Source organism: Balaenoptera acutorostrata, chromosome 20 (genome assembly GCF_949987535.1).
Source record: "Balaenoptera acutorostrata chromosome 20, mBalAcu1.1, whole genome shotgun sequence".
NCBI classification, from domain to species: domain Eukaryota; kingdom Metazoa; phylum Chordata; class Mammalia; order Artiodactyla; family Balaenopteridae; genus Balaenoptera; species Balaenoptera acutorostrata.
The window spans coordinates 5,911,215-5,933,307 of record NC_080083.1 but is presented as its reverse complement, the minus strand read 5'-3'; the positions used below and the strand labels follow the sequence as shown (position 1 = coordinate 5,933,307).

The following is a 22,093-nucleotide window of genomic DNA, read 5'->3' as shown; positions in this document are numbered from 1 at the left end:
GACAAAACAGGCCAGTAAAACTATTTTATTTTCTTATAATTGATATTAAAATTATGAAGCTAAGCTGTCTAATATGACAGCTACTAGCCACATGTGACTATTTAATTTTAAATTAATTAAAATGAAAATGAAAAATCCAGTTCCCTAGTAGCACAGCACATTCTAAACGCTCAATAGCCACATAAGCACTGTTATAAAATATTTCAGTTATCATGGAAAAGAAATAAAAATTTGATTGATTTCCCTTACATCTATATTGTGATTTGACATTGTTTTTAACTTTGAATTACACATTTCGGGAGTAGGTGGGAGAACCATAAATACTGTCAGTGTCTGGACACCTCTAAAGAATTTAATGTGACCTTAGCCAGCACGCTCCTTAGCAGCATTTATATCCTTGATCTCCCCTCCACGCGCCTCATCCATAAGCATGGGCCCGGACAGTCACCCACGAGCACCTCTAATCCACGAGTTCAGACGCGAAACCTGAGCCTCGGCTGGTTTCCTAGCAAAAGCGACGCGACCCCGCCCCTTACCACCCCGCCGTGCGTCTCCTACCTTATTGGACCGGAGTGGGCGGGAACAGGAGTGAAGTGTCCAATAGGAGGGGAGCGGAGGAGGGAGTCCTGGCCGCGTCCCGGTCGCCCGGGAAACCTCTGCAGGCAGGTTCGCGCGCGATGCCGACAGCCGAGGAGCTTCCCGGGTTGGCTGAGGAGAACGCGGACTGGGAGCCCGGCGCCGACCCGCGGCTGCGACTCCTGGGGGCCTACGTGGCCCGGAGCCTGCGGCCGGCTGCGGGCGCCTGGGAGCGCTGCGCGGGCTCGGCCGAGGCGAGGCAACTGCTGCACGCCTTCCTGGGCCGCGGGGCCGCGGAGGGGCCGCGGCCGCTGCTGGTGGTGCGGCCCGGGCCCGGGGGCCTGGCTGTGCGCGCGGGGCTGGACGCAGGACCCGAGGCCGGCGCGCCTCGTGCTAAGGGGCTTTTTTGCCTGCGCACTAGGCCCGAGCCGCCGGGGCCCGACAGCCTCCGCGGAGCAGTGCTGTGCGGGGACCTGCCCGCCACGCCGCTGGCGCATCTGACCGCGCTCTTCTCCGAGGTGAGGGTGGGTCTGCGGCCCCGCGCTGGCTGCGGCTGGGAGGGGGAGGGGAGGAAGAGGCGGGGCCGGCGGGGCGTGGCTATGGGAGAGGAGGCTGGAGCTGCGCTCGAGGAGTTACGAATAAAGTGGGATGGGCGGGGGGTCCGCTTGCTTCATTCCTGGTCTGCGTTCAGTCCAAACTCAAGGCGAGGCTAAATTCTGAAGAGGGCCTGGGTCCTGACCTCTTTTTGAGGCGCCATTTCTGAATCCCCCCTGTAAGCTGGCATTGCAAAAGCCCGGGAGTGGTGGACCCAGGGGCATTTCCTATGGGTCAGTGAGGTGAAGGAGGTGAAGGGCTCTCTCCACGCTCTTTACTTCTGGAGAAGAGTTGAAAAGGAGAGATGGCTTGGTTTTGATTTTCGTGTCCTTCATGAACCAGAGGTCACCCCTGTGCCCAGGTAAGAAGTTGAGGCATCCAGTTGGAAATGTCCAGCAGGCGTTTGGAGGGGCCGGCCTGGAGCGCAGGAAGGAAGGTCTCCCCGGATGTGGATTATGGAGCGCTTTGGTGGCACCACAGCGGAAGCCTCCGGAGTGCAGGGGTGCCCGGGAGAGATCCTTGGGACACTTAGACCTTTCTGGAATAGGAGTGAACGTCCCTGGAAGTTGGGTGTGTGTGCTCCTGGAGGCTTGATGCCCTGCTGCGTGATGTTTCCTGTCACAGGTGCCGTGGGGAACACCAGAGAAATAAAGACAAGATCCCACCTGTGAAATTCACCATATATATATATATATATATATATATATATATATATATATATAGCATCTTCAAAGCTAGTGTGATGGAGGTGGAGACAGACCTTACCTAAAGTTGGCCCCAGTGCTAGCACTGGGTCCTGGAGGCTCCCTGCTGCATCAGGTGTTAGGCCTTCGGTTGCTTCATGAGGAAGCTATGGGGAGGGGGAGTTCCAGAGAAGGGTCTGGGGTGACAGAGGAGCTCTAGGGGACCCAGGGAAGCTAGGTTTCTCAGTAGATATGCAAGTATTTCAGTATTTTAATAACCGAATGGCTTTACTGCTGTGTGTTGTCTGAACACCACACCGTCCCTGCAGGAATCCAAGCTTGGATCAAATTCCCTCATGAACGGTGATGATAGGAGGAAGTGCTTGAAAACAAACTTATGGTGACCAAAGGGGAAAGGGGGGGAGGGATAAACTGGGAGATTGGGATTCACAGATACACCCCACTCTATATAAAATAGATAACCAACAGGGACCTACTGTGTAGCACAGGGAACTCTACTCAATATCTTGTAATAACCTATAATGGAGAAGAATCTAAGAAAGACTATATATATAACTGAATCACTTTGCTGTACACCTGAAATTAACACACTGTAAATCAACTATATCTTAACAAAAATTTTAAAAAAACTTTAAAAAATTTTTAAAAAGAAAATAAGATAAACAAAATGCGAAATAGGTGAATAGATTTTAATTTACAGAATAAAGACAATGTTTATTGATATGGAAAAAAAAAAAAAAGTGCTGTTGGGTTCCGAGGACAGACATACGCGTGTGGTCTGAGAGCCCTGCTTCACCTCCAGTGCTGAACTGGCTCCTGAACAAGGAGAAGGATTAGAATAAATAGAGAGCAGGGTAACTTTCAAGGTCTGGGGAGCAGACTGAACAAAGGTTCCGAGATGGAGCTACACCTAGTGTACGTAGAGGGCAGTGGGTCCATCTCAGAGTGGCGTCATGGCCAAGGAAAGGCAGTTCAGCGAGTGAAAGTAATTTTAAAACACTTCAGACTCTTAAATGTTCAAGAATTTTCATCGGTGCGTTGAAAGAGGCTGGAAACAAACTGAATGTTCATCTGTAGGGGACTGGGTGAACGAATTAAGGTCCGTCTATAATTAAAAGTAATGATTGATAATGGGACCGTTCTTAAGATAATTTTCTTTTTATGGTGGCATAAAAAAGCCACATAAAATTCACTCTCCCAGCAATTTCCAAGCGTACAGCACAACATTGTCAACCTCATGCACATCATTGTGTGGCAGATCCCCAGAACCGGCCCCCCCCCATCCTGCATGGTTGAAACTCTACACTCACTGAACAACTCCCACCTGGCCCCCCTCAGCCCCTGGCAGCCACATTCTACTTTCTGTGTCTATGAATTTGACCACTCTTGCTTAGTACCTCATGTAAGTGGAATCATGACGTATTTGTCTTTTTGTGACTGGCTTACTTCACTCAGCATAATGTCCTCAAAGAGGTTCATTCTCAAGGTAGCATGTGACAGAATTTCCTTCCTTTTTAAGACTGAATAGTATCCCACTGTATGTATATATACCACATTTTCTTTATCCCATTCATCCATGGATGGACATTTAGGTTCCTTTCACCTCTTGGCTATTGTGGATAATGCTGCAATTTAAGATAATTTTTTTAAAGGTTTAGAATTGTACGTATAGTATGCTACCGTTTCTGCTAAAAAAGAGAAAGGAGGAAGGGAGGAAAAACATTCATTTACAGAGTAATCCACAGGCCCAAGGAACTGGGCGACTCAGGGAGGTACAGGGGTAGGTAGAAGACTTACTTTCTACTGTCATGCTTTTGTGCTTTAAAAATTTGCACCACGTAAATGTGTTATCTGTTTTAAAAATCTAATAATAAAATAATAAGTAAAAATATATATAATAAATAATAAATAAATAAATAGTAAAATTAAAACAATTTATTTTTAAAATACCTCGAGGCCTTTACTTGCGTTTCTCAAAACCTCTAACAGCAATTCTTGGGCCATGCAACCACTGCTGTCCCATCTGCTTTTTTCACACACCCTGAAGCTGATCCAGGGCCACTTCAGGGCCCTGCTCCCCTCCCACTCATGGATCAGCCCCTGGCTGCGTGCTCCCCTGGTCCTAACACCTCCTCATAAAGCGGCACTAAAGCCAAAATATCCCACCTGGATGAGAAAAGTATTCTTTGTTGGCAGGGGTGGGGTGGGGTGGGGTGATATTAACGAAGGAATGAAGCTATAAATTTTAACTTTTCTGTCCCATTAGGCTAACACAAGGTAAAAAGCAAATGCATCCAGGAAATGTTTCCGAGGGAGAATTGACAGAATTCAGAAACCAGCCCTCCTGCTCCCTTTCTTCCTCCTCCCAGTCCCTTCATTCAGTGCTGCCTGCCAGGTTCCTTTTCCTAGAGCTCTGGAACTTGGATGCTGTTTTGAAGTTTGGGGTTTTGGAGAGGGAGTGTCACCCACCCTTTCTAATCAGGTGTCCAGTCGGGTGGACCCCCAACTGGGTCCTTCCGTTGCCCAGTGCCAGCTGGTGCCAAATGAAGGAAACCAGGTGCAGCAGAGCTGAAACTTTATTATTTTTTTAAATTTGGTTGTGCCGGGTCTTATTTATTTATTTTTATATATTTTTAAAATTTTTGGCTGTGTTGGATCTTCGTTTCTGTGCGACGGCTTTCTCCAGTTGTGGCAAGCGGGGTCACTCTTCATCGCGGTGCGCGGGCCTCTTCACTATCACGGCCTCTCTTGTTGCGGAGCACAGGCTCCAGACGCGCAGGCTCGGTAATTGTGGCTCACGGGCCTAGTTGCTCCGCGGCTGGAACCCGTGTTCCTTGCATTAGCAGGCAGATTCTCAACCACTGCGCCACCAGGAAAGCCCCAGAAACTTTATTCTTTAATCAAGGAACGGAGAAGGGGTAAGCTCCTGCTCTGAAAACGCCACCTTCTCCCCAGGTGAGGAGACGGGTGCTTTATACAGAGCCGGGTGAACAGCAAGGGCGGGGCGGGGCGGGGCAGGAGGAGCGGGCATGCGCAGAGCCTCCGTGCGTGCGTCGGGAGCGCCTTTCCTCGAGCGTCGCGACGCCTCTGCGTGTGGCTGCCCTGTCGCCATCTTGGAGCATTCAGGTTCCCTCAGGTACTGCGGTTTTCCTTCCTTGCCGTTTCCGCAGCCTGTGCTTTAGTTTCCCTTAAGCAAGTGCAGCGGTGGGCGTAGGTGGATGGATTGTTGAGGGCAGAAAAAGGGAGGCTGTAGGTTTGTTTCCGGTAAAAGTGTGGGTCCTTTTCCCCGTGAGAGTGGCATGGGATTTGGAGTCTGGGGGACCCGGGTTCCAGTGCTGGTTCTGTCGCGTTCGGTGGGGATGGTGTGAGCACGCTAGCTCACCTCTGTCAGGATCCAAGCACCTTGCAGGCTTGTCGTGAAATTTAAAATAACTGACCAGGACACTTGGAATAGAGTGTGTTAGCATCACTAAGTCCAAGCTTGTAGTGCTCGTCGCACGGCAGGCTGATAAATCGAGCGAGGAGGTGTTGGGGCAAAGAATAGTGGCTTTCATCGGAAAGCCAGCAGCCCAAGACGACGGTGGGCTGGTAGAACCATCTTTCCTGCGGTAGAGTTGAAGCTTCTTTTGTACTAAAGGGGGAGGAGGTGCTTGTACTAAAGGGGGAGGAGGTGCGGCTGGTATTACAAACTTGTTGGCGCTTGAATCCTTTGTTCTCGCAGCTGTTCACAAAGGTCTGGTCACAGTGTAAACCTCCAACAGGACAATTGTTATTCTCTGTTCTGCAACTTTTTGTTGACACCTTTAAAGGTCAAGCCTGGGAGGCAAAACCTTGGGAATAGGCTGTCATGTGTGTTTCAGGCTCTAGGCGACGTCCTTTTACAAAGATGCAGAGCCAGCATGATTAAGACAGGAAACAAAGCACAACAGTTAGAGCTAAAGGAATAGATACAATGTGGAGTCAGGTTGGTTCTCTGTTAACGTTAGTTGTACGTTTTCGCTAAAAGACAAGAATTACTGTGACTCTGCATCCCCCTTAAAAGCTTCCTCACTTCCTGTCACCCACCCTTGTCACTTTGCTCTAACCCGAACTCATCTCTCCCCAGAGACTTTCAGCCTTTCTACCTCCGAGGTGGGACAGGCATCCCTGCTCCTCTTTGCTCCTTCTCGATTCAAGTAGAAAACAGTCCGGTTTGAATCTGATGCCTTTAGACAAAGCCACTGTCTCCCCCCATTGCTGTGTCATAAATTGATAGCACTGCCCTCATTTCGCCACGATTGGGCTCCGGCTCACTGTGATTCTCCCCCAGCGTTGCTCCCGTCTTAACACGTGGCTCTTTCAATAGACACATAAGTGATCCTTCATTAACCTGGCCTCTGAGCCCCTGGAACCTTCCTCCTCCGCTGACCTTGTCGCCCTTCCTGTCTTAGCCACCCCTTCCCATGCGGTTCCCAGTCCTTGCATTACCACACCACGCCCTAGCGATCCAATTCCAGGCACCTCTTCCTCTGACCCTACTCCTGCCTTTCTGGCTCACTCTCCCCAGCAGCCCCCTGCTACAAGCCTGTGACCCTGCTAGGACCTGCAGCCCGTTGATCCTGCCGCCTGCCCTCTGTCCATCCTCCACACCCACATCCTTCCCCCCTTACCCAGCTCAAGTGCTCCATCATTATCATCACGGCCTCTGTCTTGCTTTGTCGTACGTCTTTGGCAAAACCATAAATCTGGTGAACTCCAACTCCCTGCCTACTGTATACCCGCCCTCGTGAAGCTGAGCAAAATGTCTAGACTGCGTGTCTAGTCTTGCTGTGTCCTATCCTTTTCCTCACTCGTCAGGCTCTTACCCCCACTTTGCGTGGAGAAGAAAGAGTTGTCAGCGTCGCCAGTGACCTCTACTTGTCTGAATCACATGGCCGTGTTTCAGTCTGTTTCCTGCCTGACCTGTGAGCAGCCTTTGGCACAGCTCATGATGACCCTGTCCTTCTGGAAGCACTTTCTTCTCTTGGCTTTCAGGTCACCAGTCTTCTGGTTTCCTCCTCTCACCATCGCCATTTCTTCTGTTTCCCCTGTTGGTACCACCCCCGCTTCTTGCTAACTTGCTAACATTGGAGAGCCCTTGGGCATCTTCTCTGTATGTACGCAGTTCCTTGGGGGGCACTCATTCCCTTTCAGAATTTTATGAATCATCTCATCTACATCTACCAGATTTGTTATCTCCAGACTGTTCTTCTCTGAGCTCCCAACTACCAAATCCGACTGCCTATTCAGTGTCCCCACTTAGAAGTTCAGTAGATTTATCAAATTCTAACGTGTCCAAGAACCTACTCTCAATTCTTCCCGCAAGAACTTAACTCCACCGTTATTCTTCCCCACGTCAGCTATGGCGGTTCCCTTCTTCCTGTTGCTCAAGTCCCAAACCTTGGAATCATCCTGACTCCTTTTTACTCACACGACTAATCCATTAAGAAATCATTTTGGCTGAGCCTTCAAAATTTATGTAGAATTGGACCATTTCTTACTATCTCCTCTACTCTGCCCTGTGCCAAGCCACTCTCTTCTGTATTATAGCAATAACTTGCTAGCCAATCTCTTTTTCCACTTTTGCCCCCGAGAGTCTATTCTCAACACAGTAGCTGGAGCGATCCTATTAAAAAAGATGTCAGACCATGTTGGTCCTTTGCTCAAAACCCTTCAATGATTTACATTCCTCAGAGTAAAAATCAACATCCCACAGGCAGGGCTGCATGTGATCTGACCCCTCTTACTCACCCCTACTCTTCTTGCCAATCCTGTCCCAGTTTCACTGACCTCCACACTGCTCCTTGATCACACTAGGCATGCTCCCACCTCAGGGCCTTTGCACTGGCTGTTCCTTCTACCCTCAATATCCTTCCCCCAAGGGTCTGCACAACGCTCTCCCTATCCTCCCCAGGCTTTGTTCAAATGTTACCTTCTCCATGAGATCTGCACCAATCACTCTATTTACGATTACATCACTTCCAGCCCACCTGTTTCATTTTTTTTCATAGAACTTATGGTTTATTGACTGTCTCTTCCCTAGAATATAAACTTCATGAAGTCAGGAATCTTCGTCTGTTTTGTTCACTGATGTACCTTCCAAGCACCTAGAACAGTGCTAGCATGTGGTAGACTCTTGATAAATATTCATTGAGAATATTCATTTCCTAGAAAGTTCATATTCACTATTTTTCTATCACTGAAAGCCCTCCAAAATGCACCCAAGCCCACCTACCACTTTTTCTTCAGACAGCATATGTTTCAGTTATTCTCTGAACCTCTATTGAGTGCTTCCTGTATGCCAGACCCTAGGGAGGACTATGGGTATAAGATACAGTCCCTGCCTTTTAGATCCTAGAAAAATTCTTGTTCATCCTCTCTGCCTTCTTAGGCCTCCTGCCATGGGTCCAAGGGGTCCTTTCTTAACATGAATGTGAGTAGAGCTCAATTTGTCACATTTTATCTCTCTGCACCCCCTGTTCACCTGCTGTTGTAAGTTCTCAGTTCAATGATTGCTTCCAGACAGACCAGGCAAGGATCATTCTCTTGGCTTCATATGCTGGGTCCAGGCCTTCTATCTCATAGCCACATGGACTCATTGGTTGTATATGGAAACCAACCAACCATTTATTTATTTTAAAATTTATTTATTTATTTTTGGCTGTGTTGGGTCTTCGTTTCTGTGCGAGGGCTTTCTCTAGTTGCGGTGAGCGGGGGCCACTCTTCATCGCGGTGCGCGGGCCTCTCAATATCGCAGCCTCTCTTGTTGCGGAGCACAGGCTCCAGACGCGCAGGCTGAGTAGTTGTGGCTCACGGGCCCAGCTGCTCCGCGGTATGTGGGATCTTCCCAGACCAGAGCTCGAACCCGTGTCCCCTGCATTGGCAGGCAGATTCTCAACCACTGCACCACCAGGCCCCCAACCAACCATTTAAGTCCGTGTTTTCTTTTCACTCTTTGCTAGGCAGCTCCTTATCACATTTCCTGATCATCTGTTTTTCTTTCTAGTATTCCCTTTCTATTGTGAACTTTTGACAGGCAGAGGTTCCTAGTGAGTTGCATGAATTACAACTTTTTAAGTTGCTAATGGTAGAAACCTCAATTTAAATCAGCTCAGAAAGTTCAAGAGCAGCCTGATGCAGGAGCTCAAATGATGTCATAGGACTTGGTTTTTCCTCCATCTGTAAACTCTCTCTTCCCCATATTGACCATATTCGAAGGCTCCATATGGTAGCAAGTTGGCCACCAATTGTTCCAGACTCGTAGAAAGAGAAAGCTTCTCTTCCTCAAAATGTCCAGATAAAAGACTTTGGCCTGACTCTTACTGGCTCAGATTTGTTCACATGTCTACCTCTGGATCTGGAGATGAATACTAAGAGAAGAGGGACTATGTTCAGTGGCCAGAACCAACTCAGGTTCTCCCTACAGACAGATTCAAGATCCTCAACTTGGCTTCTTTAAAATGCCGTCTCAGACCACCTGTAGACAGAGGGTCATGCTTGCCTGCATCTGTCCTGTTTTTGCCTCTTGGCCTTTGTGACAGTTTCACCCGTTGATGAGGAAGGGATTCCTGCCCTAGGGTTCGGGGGATGGCCGTACACGTAACACTGGACAGATGAGACTGCCCGCAGGTTATTAGCACAGATACAGTCCAGAGGAGGGAGATGCTGTACCAGGCAGGGCCACGTGGGGGGTTGCACGTGGTAACAGAGCAAATGAACAGGGGCTGTGGGAGGCAAGCTTTGTACCATTGAGAGGGTGTGGTGCCCACTGGTTCCTGTGGGAGGATGGGATCGGCTTGCGTGAATATTCCACTGGCTGGAACTGAAGCCCACTCCTCAGGGATGGGCGGCGGCCATGCCTGGTCCCCTTGGTAAGCAGGGCTGCTGGACTAGGGGCCTTAGGGGCAGGAGCAGAGTGGGCAGGGAGACTTGTGGATAGGCTGTTCGAGGCCCTCCTGATTTTACCAGATGGCAAGGCAGCACATAACGTTGGTTATTAATAGTTAGGTCTTACAGAGCAGGGACCTGCAAAAGGTTGTATATAGCCCTCTCGACCTCTCTCAGAATAGTCTTTAGGGTTTCAGAAGTTGCCTGCCTTTCTTTTCTGTGCACGTCTGTCCCAGGTTGTCATCCCCATCCTGGCCAATGAGAAGAATCACCTAGACTGGCCCCACGTGGTTTGTCAGGATGTCCAGCGACACGCCCACAGCCTCCAATGTGACCTCTTGGTTCTCCTTGAGCAAGCGAAGGGGAAAACTTTGCTGCCTCTTCCAGTCGGCTCAGAAAAAATGGGGTTTGTGGATTCTGAAAGCGAGACCGCGTAAGTACCACCAGGCTGGCCGTCTGGGCCTCAGAGATATGGGAGATGCTGGTTTATCTGAGTGTTGTCTTTACTTTTCTGTTCCTGACTCTGCATATCTTTGTCCTGCACACAAGCCCACTGTTTGCCAGCATCCTCAGACTGTATGTTTTGTGCTGATGGCTACCCTCGCCCCAGTCCGTCTGCCCGACGTCTTTTAAGGCTATCACGGCAACATGGCCTTTTTTCTGCTCAGAACTATTTCAGGGCTGAGAGTAGCCACGCTGATTTCCGTGTTTCGCTTATCAGGACAGTGTCTCGCTTATCAGGACAGTGTCTCGCTTATCAGGACAGTGTCTCATCATTGGCAAAGATCCAGGTCCGGTCTTGGAGACAGCACGCCTCTTCCCAGCATTTACCCAGCACACAGTGTCACTGTCCAGACCCTCCTGCCCCAGCAGCTGGAGACTTTTTTCAGGTCCTGGGGATTTTTTTCCAAACAGAAACAAATCTGGCTTTGTTGAGGCTTGAGGTCCATATGCCTCCTGTGCCTGGGAAGACATTAAAGCCGCATCCTCGTCTCCATGTAAGAGTGATACCAACTGTCAGCTTCCACTTACCATTCCAGGTTTGCTTCTGTCCTGTGGGGATTCTTTTCTTTTTCATTCAAGCCAGGCTATATATCTAAATGCTATTTTTTAATCATCTTCTATCTAGCATTTCTATATGTTTATGGCAACAGGCCATCTTCCTACATGTGCTTGGTCTGCCATGTTGCCGGGAGTCTCCAAATGTATTATGTCATCATTGTGTATTCAGGGCCCGTGATTTTATCTGAAGAATAAGTAATGCATGGGATAGCAATGTACTTTATAATGAGTTTTTGCTGTTGGAAGTAATTTGCTACATATATAATTTGAAGCAATTTCCCGGTTAACTGTAAAACTTACTGTGGTTTAATAAAAATACACAATTTTCAAAATAAATAAATTCAAATTACCCTTTTCCTAGTCCTTTTCTCTTTTAACATAATAACATTCACTGTGCGTGTATATAATCATTGCTGAGTTTGTCTCCCTTTGTTCAAATTTGATAATTTCCCAAAAGGCTAGATCATATTTCAGGGAGGTGAGTATCTTCTCCCTTTAATACCGTCCATAATCACTTGTGCCATATCATTGCTCAGCAAATATGAATTTAATTAAATGAAGTGAAGGTAGGTTTCTGGCATGAAAATGCAAATGACAGATTCTCTTTCTTTGTCACCCATGTCCTGGGTTCTTGGCATGAACTATTGTCAGTTCAGACTTTGTGAAAAGGCAACCAAAATGTATTTTTGATTTTTAATCCCTTCCAAACATCCTTAGTTAGTTAGTTTATTTATAAGGTGTATGGGGGAAATGCATGGGAATTGCATTCTTCATTAGAAAAGTGAGGACAAAGGATAGTAATGTTTGGATGTCTGATAGCTTGCCTTGTGGAGGAGAAAGTAACCTATTTCCTCTTACAGCAGAGGTCAGAACTAAGACCAAATGAGGAACTGGCAGGGCGATAGACGTGGTTCAAAGTAGAGACAAACTGTCTCCCAGGGAGAGCTGATCTGAGGAATGTGCTGCCTTGTCAAGTAGGGAGCTGGCTGGCATTGGTGGGACTCAAGCAAGGGTTGGGTGACCATTTGGATGTTTTCTGTCCAATGTATTCCTGCACTGACGGAAAGACTTGATAGGATTCAGAGTTCTTAAACTAGCCTTCAGAATATTGGCGAGCCTCTGAATCTTGAATAATTGTGTATGAATAACTGTATACACATGTATAAGCAGCTTGTCTGAGGAGAAGATCTGTACTTTTCACTGACTACTCATTAGAGCCTGTTATCCAACAAAAGTTAAGAGTGCTTGGACTAAATGGAATTTCCCACCTGTTTTTAAAAGATTTGGGATTCTGTTTTGGGGGACACCCAGAGTTAAGCTATTTCCAGTGTCCCAGGAGATCTGTTGTGTCTTTCACAGCTTGGATTCTATGGATAAGTCAGTCATGTATGCCATTGAGTCTGCAGTGATCCAGTGGAGCCACCAAGTCCAGGTGGTGCTCAAGAGGGAGTCTTCCCAGCCTCTCCTACAGGGGGAGAATCCCACCCCGCAGGTGGAGTTGGAGTTCTGGAAGAGCAGGTAGGCACAGGCTCAAACCCTGGGGAGCAGATGTCTCTCAGAGGATAATGGGCTGGGGGAGGCAGCCACTGAGTCTGGTCCCACCCCCAGGCATCTCTTATCACCCCTGGAGCACACAGCTCGGTGTCATTTGGGTCAGTGCAGTTCTTCTGTGCACTGGGAGGTGACACTTTCCCCAAGGTTCAATAGTCATGCCTCGTTTCTTGAGCTACCGTCAGTGTATCTTCTGGCATTTCTTCAAAGGCTCTTTCAATTACATGTAAAATTAATTAACTCTCATATTTTCTACTCTCTACTCACTTCTCCTTGGACAGTCAGTATGCACACATTTTTTGTAGGATCTGGAGAAAGAGAGGGGTTTTGGCAGTTCACCACTGAACGGCGTCTCCTAGGTTCCAGGCGGTCATTAGTCCATCATCCACTGTGTCTTAGCCCCACAGGTTCCAGAAGGACCTAATTATTGCTCTTGCTCATTCCCCCTTTTCCTCCCCATTTCCCTGCTCCTATTTATCATTGTGCTGATTAATCTTTTACTCAAAAGGAGACAGACAGATATTTGAGGCAGGCGTCCCTGTCCTTGCATGTCATGTGACCAGGCATGCCTGTAGGGCTCCAGTTCCACCTGTACCCCGTGCTGAGATGCCCCATCCTTTTGCCTGGTTTCTGACCATTCTGCTGACCTACTGCGGGGCCCTCCTCCAGCAGCCATGCCCTGACACCTCTCTCACCCCACCCCAAACCTTCCTGCAAGAGCCAGTGACCTCCAGCTGCCAAGCTTTTGAGCCACCAGATGGTCACAGCAGTGTTCCCTGCTGCTGCCTCCTGGAGCTGCCCCTCTGAACCTGTGTTCCAGACTCAGGCTTTGGCCCTCACTGCTCTGGGAACAGAGGCCTCTGCGGAAGCACCCTGAGGCAGGCTTCCTCTCTCTGTCTAAGGGTGGGTCACCGCAGCGTGACGTGTGTTTCCTGATGTTCACCTGGATTCACTCTTCTCCTGGTGCTGCAGGTGTGAGGATCTGGAATACATTTATAATCAACTGAGAACGATAAAGGTGAGGGGCATGGCGGGGCTTCTGGACAAGCTTCAGAGCAGCTACTTCCCAGCTTTCCAAGCCATGTTCAGAGATGTTGTAGCAGGTGAGGACCCGCACGTATTTTCATAAATTGACTGAAATTTCGTATTTATGCTGAATTGTCTTCCTCTCTGATCTCAGCAGCTTCCAGTCCTCATAGCCTCCAACCTGAGACAGGCTAGCACTGGGGTGAGAAGGCCAAATGCAGAGGCAGGGAAGCAGCTGCCCTGTGCTCTGTCTGCATTTCCAGCGCTTTGTGCCCTTGACAGAGTCGCCTCACCTCTCTGAGCTTTCGAGTGTGCCGTGGAGCAGCGCACACACTTCCCGCCTGCTTCCCTGGGCTGCTGTAAGGTGGGGTAGGCGGAAGTTCCTTACTGACTGCACCGCACTGGCCAATGCGCTTTGTGATCCCTCGTCTCTGCAGTTTACCTCCTTCCACCCCCTGGCTCCTCGGGAAGTCTCTGTTCCATTTCTAGCTCCATTCTGCCTGTTTTGCGCCTACTGTCAGATGGGACTGCAATTTCCTGGCCATCTGAGCACCAGACAAGATCGGCCCTTGTCAAAACTGCAAATCCAGCAAAGTCTATAATTAGAAAGAGGTAAAATTTTTCAGGGCTCCCTCTCTCCTCATCAGTGCACTTTGCTTCTTTGCTTTCTCTTATCACAACTCCTCCCAGCTCTTCAGTATTGTAGGTCAGAATGTGCTTTTAAAGGTGTTTGCAATTTCATATAATTTAAGCTTAACCCAAGCAGTGATTTTCAAACACTTTTTCTCTATCAGAACTTTCCTTCAATGCAATCTCCTATATGAGTCCAAAATTTAAAACTTGGCAAGGTGTATTTGCTCTGCTAAATAGGGAGTGTCCTGTGTCCAGAGCCCATTGGTGGATCCCCTGTCCCACCTTCTCCCATAGGGTTTGGAAACCACTCAGATAAAGGAATGAAAGTTCCAGTGGTGGAGTTTCTGGCATGCGCTTTATAACAGAGAAGAACTGGCTTAAGTAGCTGGTCTTTGAGGTCCTTCCGGGCCCTAAAATCTCATCCTGGAGGCTGCTCTGCCAGCATCTAGAGCTGGCTTGGAATGGGGTCCCTGTTGGGGTCTCAGTTTATTGCTTCTCTGAGAGATTTTGTGTGCCAGAGGAATCAACTGTTATTCCCAATTTATACTCCAATTCAAATGAGATGGTGTCGCCATAAGTGATATGTGTACCACTGCTGGTGTGAGAGATGGTTGTGGGAGATGTATGGACAGGTGTATTTTAAAATGTGCTAACGGGTCACTTTTTTTGGCACGTGATACAAGTTTTCCATTTATAGTAGAGATTTAAAGTTTTCATTTTATATGATTTTATTTAGGCTAAAATGAGAGTCAATTTAGAGAAAAGTATGAAGTAATACAACAGGTTGTAGGCAGTCATGACAAATATCATAAAGGAGCTATGCAAAGGACTGAAATTTGAGGCTCTGAAATAAAACATATAGTAAAAGTATATTTATGAGTTGGTTATTTAGAGCCCCAAATATATTTTTCACATTAATAGATTAATAGAGTACAATCATTCACATTGATTAATAGTTATAAAAGATTCGGTTCCCCAGGCCAGCTTCTAAAAGTTGTTTGCAGAAGAGTATAGGACAGCAATGAAAAGAAGTTAGAAAAAACAATATCATCATAATAGTCCCAGAGAAACACCACTGTAAAAATAGAAATCCTTGAAATATATGACTCAATCCCGATGATGGAAGAAAAGAAATTTTGATTAGAGTTGCCAGGTAGAGACTTGGTCAGAAATATTGGTGGGGTCTATGGAGAATAAAAATGTTTTAGAAGCTTGCAACTGATTTTCTCATTTCAGATCATCTGTCTTTATTCTGCACAGATATACTATGTGCATTGTTCTTATCAGTCACAATCAGGGTAGTTCTTTGGCTTACAGATGGATGGAAGAGAAGGAGAGGAAAAGAGATAGGCCTGGATTAGTGGGCACGTGGGAAGTAAAGAAGGGGGTTAAAAGGATGTAGGAAAATGTGTGGGAGCAAGATTGTCTGAAGTGGAATTAATTGGGCAACGAAGAACCTTGGAAACCGGAAGTAGAGATACCCTGGAGGGGAAAGGACCAGGGCAGTAAAGACTAAGTGGGGAGTTCTCCCCTCTGGCCACTAGGGAACAGGGTCGGCACAGTCCGGCCCAGTTGCCAGTCCAGGATATTTGTAGGTGGATGTGTGTGGAGAGAAGTAAAGGCCAGGGGTTCTCTGGAGCTGATGTGGACTGGCTCACAGTTTCTCAAGAGAGCCCACTGTACGCAACCCTTTTCAAAGTGCCCTCCCTAGCACTCAGTGACGTCAAGTTAGTAGCTTGAGATCAGACATGGTGGGAAGATTGGGAGTATTTACACCCCAGAAACTGGCAAATGCTAAAGGCTTTTGAGATCAAGGCTTTTGTCCCAGAAGGGCTTGTTGTTAAAAGATTTATCAGCAAACCACAGATATCCCTGTGCAACTGGGGTTTATGTTTGAATTTTGTTTTGTTTTGTTTTGTTCTGGTCGTCCTGTGCGGCTTGTGGGATCTTAGGTCCCCAGCCAGGGATTGAACCCAGGCCCCCTGCAATGGAAGCGCAGAGTCCTAACCACTGGACCTCCAGGGAAGTCCCTATATTTGCATTTTTTAAAAGCTGTGCGCCTAACTCTGTTCATCTCTGTCTTCATTTGGCTTGTGAGCCAAGGTGATTGCACCCTGGAATAGATGAGCTGGCCCTCAAACGTTGAGTTCTTAAAAATCAGGGGCGTGCCTATTTGTATGATTAAAGGAGATTTTGCTTATTAAAAAATATAACATAAAAAGGAAGCTCCTCTGGCACAGTGGTCTCAGTTTCTCTTCCCTCAAGGCCCATGTGAAAGCCCAAGCGTGTGCTCATTGGAGTGGCTGTTGGATTCTGACACCCCCCCCCCCACCCCACAGTGGTTCTGATACTCCCATCAGCTCCCCCATTTAAGAATCGCTGCTCTAATCAATTTACCGGGACATCTGACTTTCAAAAATTGGATTCACATAGTCCTTCCCACAAGTCCATTTGGGATATAAAATACACCTCTCAAACTCATGTGTGTAGTGAGCCCCACAGCCATCAAGCCAGGGCTTCAACATGATAAACTTGGGGTATAATCTTCCTTTTACTCAGCTGGGCAGGGGTGGCCGATTCACAGTCTAGGCAAGTTATTTAGGTCTTAATGTCTTTCCTTATAAAGTGGAGTAGTAAAGCTACCTCACAGGGTTTTCTGTGAGTTGGTATATGTCTCGTGAGTTGGAAAGTGCCTGGCATATTGAAACTGCTTACTAAATACAGTAATAAATATTTTGAGTTTCCTTTAGGATGAATGCAGAGCTTCATCCACATAATATATAACCCAAGACCATCTGCTGTCACATAACAGTGCCTGGTTATCTGCCCAGGAAAGAACCAGCCTTTATAAACTCTCCCTTCCCGTTCAGTTTGTTCAGTGGACTTTTGCATTCCCTGTAAGTGGCTCTGCAGAATTAGTGCCCAGAGCTACTGGTTTTCCTAGTTTCCCCTCTCAGCCACCACAGGATGGCTGGTGGAAGCCGCTCTCTTTCCTTGCCTGCATTCAAAGGAAATGGCAGGAGATTTTCCGGCTTTGAATACCAGCAGAACCTTCCATAATCAGCCTGGGCTATTTCTGTATTCCCTGTGACTTCTCCTCCGTAAGAGCTTCGTGAGATTCTTTATTAACAAATATTTATCAGAGACATTACCAGGTATGGAACGCCTGCTTTGGTCCAGGCACTGAGCTAGCTGTGTATGAAGATTCTGTGTGTGCTGCCCTCAGACCTTCATGAGAAACCTTTAAATTAGTTACTGTTCAGCCTGTTGTTGAGGTTCAGAGAGGTTAAACATGCCCAAGGTCATACATTTGATTTATCGGCATTTGAAGGCGGATCTCTCTGACTCTAAAACCTGTCCTCTGTCATCTATCTTGTATTGCCTTGGAGGTAACAGCAGCAAAGGAAACAGCAAACAGTTACTGAGCGTCTTCTACAGGCAGAGTACCAGACTGGGGCTGGGAGGGCCAGGAAGAGGTCCAGATACAGGAGTTTTATAAGAGAGCCGCCTCAGACCACTATCCCAGCTGCCCAGGGCTCTTCTGTTTTCAGTGTTTCCTCATAAGAGGTAGAAAGTTTTCAGGGACCAGCCCTCTCTGCTCCCTTAGCGCAGGAAGAGATCGCAGCCATTGCTTTGCAGATCCTTCACTCCCAGGCCCCAGGGCTCCGCTCCGTGGGTGTGAGCCTCAAGCCAGGAAGGTGACCATCGTCTCCAATTCCTTCCAGCTCTGATGGAGGCGCGGGACATCCACACGCACCTGGTGCCGCTGCACCGCCACCTGGAAACGCTCGAGAGCCTGGAGTTTCCTGAGGTGAAGCCACGGCTGTGGTCTCTGCTGCACGTGGTCTGCCTGATCTGGGCCATGTGTGAGCTGTACCGCTGCCCCGGGCGCCTGATGGTGCTGCTGCAGGAGATCTGCAACCTTCTGGTCCAGCAGGTTTGCACCCAGGATTCCCCAACCTCTCGCTGGATGGCTCCGAGTCATGAGAAGAATAAAGTGTCCATTGTTTTCAGGGCAGGGAAATAATTAGGGTCCAAAGGGTTCTCAGACTTGAATTGTTTTATCATCACCGCCAGTAACTCACAAAGGTGTTCTCAGTCCTGCTGGGATCCTTGGGAGGACCCGGTTCAGGCGCAGGTTGGGGTGGTAAATTTCAACCTCCTTAAGGATCTTAACCGCCTGGTATTAGGTCAGCAGCAAAGCCCAGCAGCTAAGAACACTGCCTCTGGAGTCAGGCGTCCCTGTGCCACATCCCGCATCACTACTTGTCAGCTGTGTGTGCCTGGGTGAGTCGCTCACCTGCCCTGTGCCTCACTCTCCCTCTGTGCAAGGGTGGGAAGAAGAGGTCCTGCCTCGGAGAGTTGCTGGGTGGCTGTGAGGCTCCAGTGTGATCCTGTATGGCAAGGCTCACGTCATGCCCCCACGTGCTAAGAACTCACTGCCCGTGAGCTATGTAGAAACAGCTTCTTGGCTCACACGCTCTGTGCTCCTTAGGGACCCCTGTAGCACCAACCAGGGTAGCGTAAACCTTGAGGAGGGCACCTGTAAACAGAATGAGGCCTTTAACAAGGTTTGGGTGATCTGCCCCCCCAAATTGGGTCCTTTTACCTCTGAGGAGCTGGGACCATGAGAAAACAATGAGCGTGTTTAAAGAGTAACTAAAAATAAGTCACATCTGTGGAGCACATTGAAGGCTACAAAGTGCTGTGACATCCCGTCATTTGTGGATGAACCCTGCGAGGTGGGCAGGGAGAATCTTGTTAACTTACTATTATTATTTAATGATGAGGGCTACAGCTCAGGGAATTTAACTGAGGCACCAAAGGTCACCCAACCCAGGACCGGAAGCTAATTGTTTGACTCCTAGACCAGCGATGTTCCATCACTGCATGTTTGTCAGCCAGGACTCTTACGATTGAAAGTCTAAGAAAATCCAACCCAAACTAGCATCAACAAAAAGATAACTTATTGGCTCATTTATCTCAGAAGTCCAAGGTAAGGTTGGCTTCAGCCCTGGGTTACAGTGAGGCCTGGATGAGGTCACAAGAACCCAGTTATTTTGGCCCCTCCCTGTGGTGGTGAAGATAGCTGTCCAGTGGATTCAGACTCACAGCTTTCCAGGTTCAAGCCTCTGGTTCAAAGAATTTGTGCACTTGAATTATTTACTATAGAAAGCCAATGAGTCACAACGAAACACCTGGAAAGGACACCTGCCCAGCCCCAGCTAGCCCAAGGAAAGTCTCACTGTGTTTCCTTGTCTCTGGTTGGTCACTTGCAATCACTGACTATGGCTTGAACCCAGGTTCCAGTCTACCTGTGGAACTGAGGATGGGGTCTGACGTTTCCTATATTAGGCTTCTGAAAAACGTTGGTTGGGCAGTTACTCAGTTGAGAGCTGTGGGCTGGGCAGAGTTGTGGGCCGTCCTGCTCCTGCAGCCAGGCTTAGTGCCACTAACCTGTCTGCCCTCCAGGCCTCTAAGTATCTCAGCCCAGAAGACCTCCTGAGAAGTGAGGTGGAAGAAAGTCAGAGAAAACTGCAAGTGGTCGTGGACACCTTGAGCTTCTTCAAGCGGGTGTTTCAGGACAGAAGGGAGAATCTCCATTCTTATTTCAAAGAGAACCAGGAAGTTCGGGAGTGGGATTTCCCGTCCTCTTTGGTCTTCGTGCGACTGGATGGCTTCCTGGGGCGACTGGGCATGGTGCAGGTGAGTGTTCTCTTTCCGGTCAGGCCCCCGGCTCCATGCGGGAGGGAGCTGTCCAGGGATCCAAAAAGTAACAGCCATAACAAAGAATGAAGTCATGCCATTTGCAGCAACATGCAGGGACCTAGAGATTATCGCAGTAAGTGAAGTAAGTCAGACAGAGAAAGACAAATACGTGATATCACTTACATGTGGAATCTAAAAAAAATGGTACAAATGAACTTATTTACACAACAGAAATAGACCCAGGGACATAGAAAACAAACTTGTGGTTAACAAAGGGGGGGGGGGAGGGATAAATTAGGAGTTTGGGAGTAACATACACAAACTACTGTATATAAAATAGATAATCAACAAGGACCTATGTATAGCACAGGGAACTCTGCTCAATATTCTATAATATGGAAAAATATTCTGTAATATGGAAAAAAATCTGAAAAAGAATGGGTATATGTATATGTATACTGAATCACTTTGCTGAATACCCGAAACTAACACAACATTGTAAATCAGCTGTACTTGAATTTGTTTTAAAAGTGTAGTATTTAAGATTTAAAAAAAAAAAAAGTGAGGAAGAAACTTGAACATTTATCAAATGAATTAATTTTTAAGACTAGCTGCCTTTCAAGATGTAAGTGGAAATCCTATTTTACTCTCTAATGGCAATTAAATTTTCTTTTATCTCTCCTTTTCATTACATTTTGTGTATGGAGAATGCACTAAGAGAATTATAATGTATCTGCAATTCCCATGCTGTATTATTAGATCAAAATTTGGCCTTTCTTTTCTTTATTACATGTTTGTGTCTGCCTATAGGATGACCAAATAAAAAATGAAAAAGTAAAAAACAAAACAGGGTAAGAAAAGGTCCAAGACAACATGGTGCTCGCCCCAACCCCCCCGCCATTGGCTGGATAAACCCATGATTCAATAACTTTTTTTTTTTTAATTTGTTTATTTATTTTATTTTTGGCTGTGTTGGGTCTTTGTTGCTGTGCATTGGCTTTCTCTAGTTGCGGCGAGTGGGGGCTGCTCTTCATTGCAGTGCACGGGCTTCTCACTGTGGTGGCTTCTCTCGTTGCGGAGCACGGGCTGTAGGCGCACGGGCTCAGTAGTTGTGGCACGCGGGCTCAGTAGTTGTGGCACACAGGCTCAGTAGTTGTGGCTCACGGGCTCTAGAGCTCAGGCTCAGTAGCTGTGGCGCACCGGCTTAGTTGCTCCGCGGCATGTGGGATCTTCCCGGACCAGGGCTCGAACCCGAGTCCCCTGCATTGGCAGGCGGATTCTTAACCACTGCGCCACCAGGGAAGCCCTCAATAACTATTTTGATTGGTCATCATGTAATGGTAGTTCTATCATACTAGAAGTTTAGGAAATTCTGATCATAGACTCAGAAAGAAGGCCGAAGGAATCAATCGACAAATACAATTGGTTTTCAAATTACCCATAATCTTCTTGCTAGAAATCTCATGCAAAATACCAGCGAGCTGACCCGGATGCAGCTGGCCATTCCCACACAGCCACTGCTTTGAACTCCATTCTCCCACCCTCACGGTTGCTCTGAAAACTACAAGACTAGCATGAATCCCTGTGCAAAAGAAGCATGACTTTTGCTCAAAGTTGTGGCAGTTGTTGAAAAGTTAACATGAATGTTAGTTTAAGGGCCAAGGTGAGAAAGCATGAGGCTTTCTCTTTTGATTGTTTTAGAGTTTAGTGTGGTTAACAGGTGTTTTCACACTTTGCAGCTCTGTACTTGCTGATTGAACTTTGCAGGGAGAGTAGTGGGCATAATAAAACAAAATAAATACTTGTCCTAAAACTAATTTGGGAAATTCAGGGTCAAGCTCAAGATTAAGACAATAGCAATCGGGATTGAGAAGGAATCAGAATCATGTTTCTAGCCATGATCAGCAGAGATTTGGGAAAAAGAGAGGGGCTATATTGGGGGAGGTTGTGATAAGTGGCACAAACCATGGGATTATGAGGATAGGAGAGAGTGAGACTGAATCTGTTCCTTCCAGCTCAAAAAGCATCGGCCCAGCACTGCCATGCACCAGGCACCATGCACCATGCACCAGGCGCTGAGCTGGGGCCTGGAGGTAGGACGGTGGCTGGGGTACAGCTTTGCTTGTAAGAAGCCCATGGGCCAGTAGCCATGGCCCAGGAGAAGGTAGAGACAGATGGAGGAGATCCAGGGATGGAAAGACGCAGAATCAGGAAGTTTCACTGAGGTGTATTAAGTGCCATGAAAAAAGCAAAATTAGCATGTTATTGGGAGCAAGAAGGAGGGGTCTCTAACCTAGAGAAGGTCTGAGAAAGTGGGAGCACAAGAGAGAATA

At 47.5% G+C, this 22,093-nt stretch overlaps 1 protein-coding gene across 1 annotated transcript in view; it reads left to right on the top strand.

Annotated features, from left to right (window-relative positions):
- Positions 1–667: 667 nt before the first annotated feature.
- The window catches only part of DNAH9 (dynein axonemal heavy chain 9), a 298,166-nt gene continuing 276,740 nt past the window's right edge, over positions 668–22,093 (top strand). The window contains exons 1-6 of the mRNA XM_057536174.1: positions 668–1,094; positions 10,016–10,212; positions 12,201–12,359; positions 13,365–13,495; positions 17,777–17,988; positions 19,524–19,757. Of these exons, the coding sequence (XP_057392157.1) occupies positions 678–1,094; positions 10,016–10,212; positions 12,201–12,359; positions 13,365–13,495; positions 17,777–17,988; positions 19,524–19,757 (1,350 nt within the window). The 5' untranslated portion in view covers positions 668–677. The remainder of the gene's footprint in view (positions 1,095–10,015; positions 10,213–12,200; positions 12,360–13,364; positions 13,496–17,776; positions 17,989–19,523; positions 19,758–22,093) is intronic.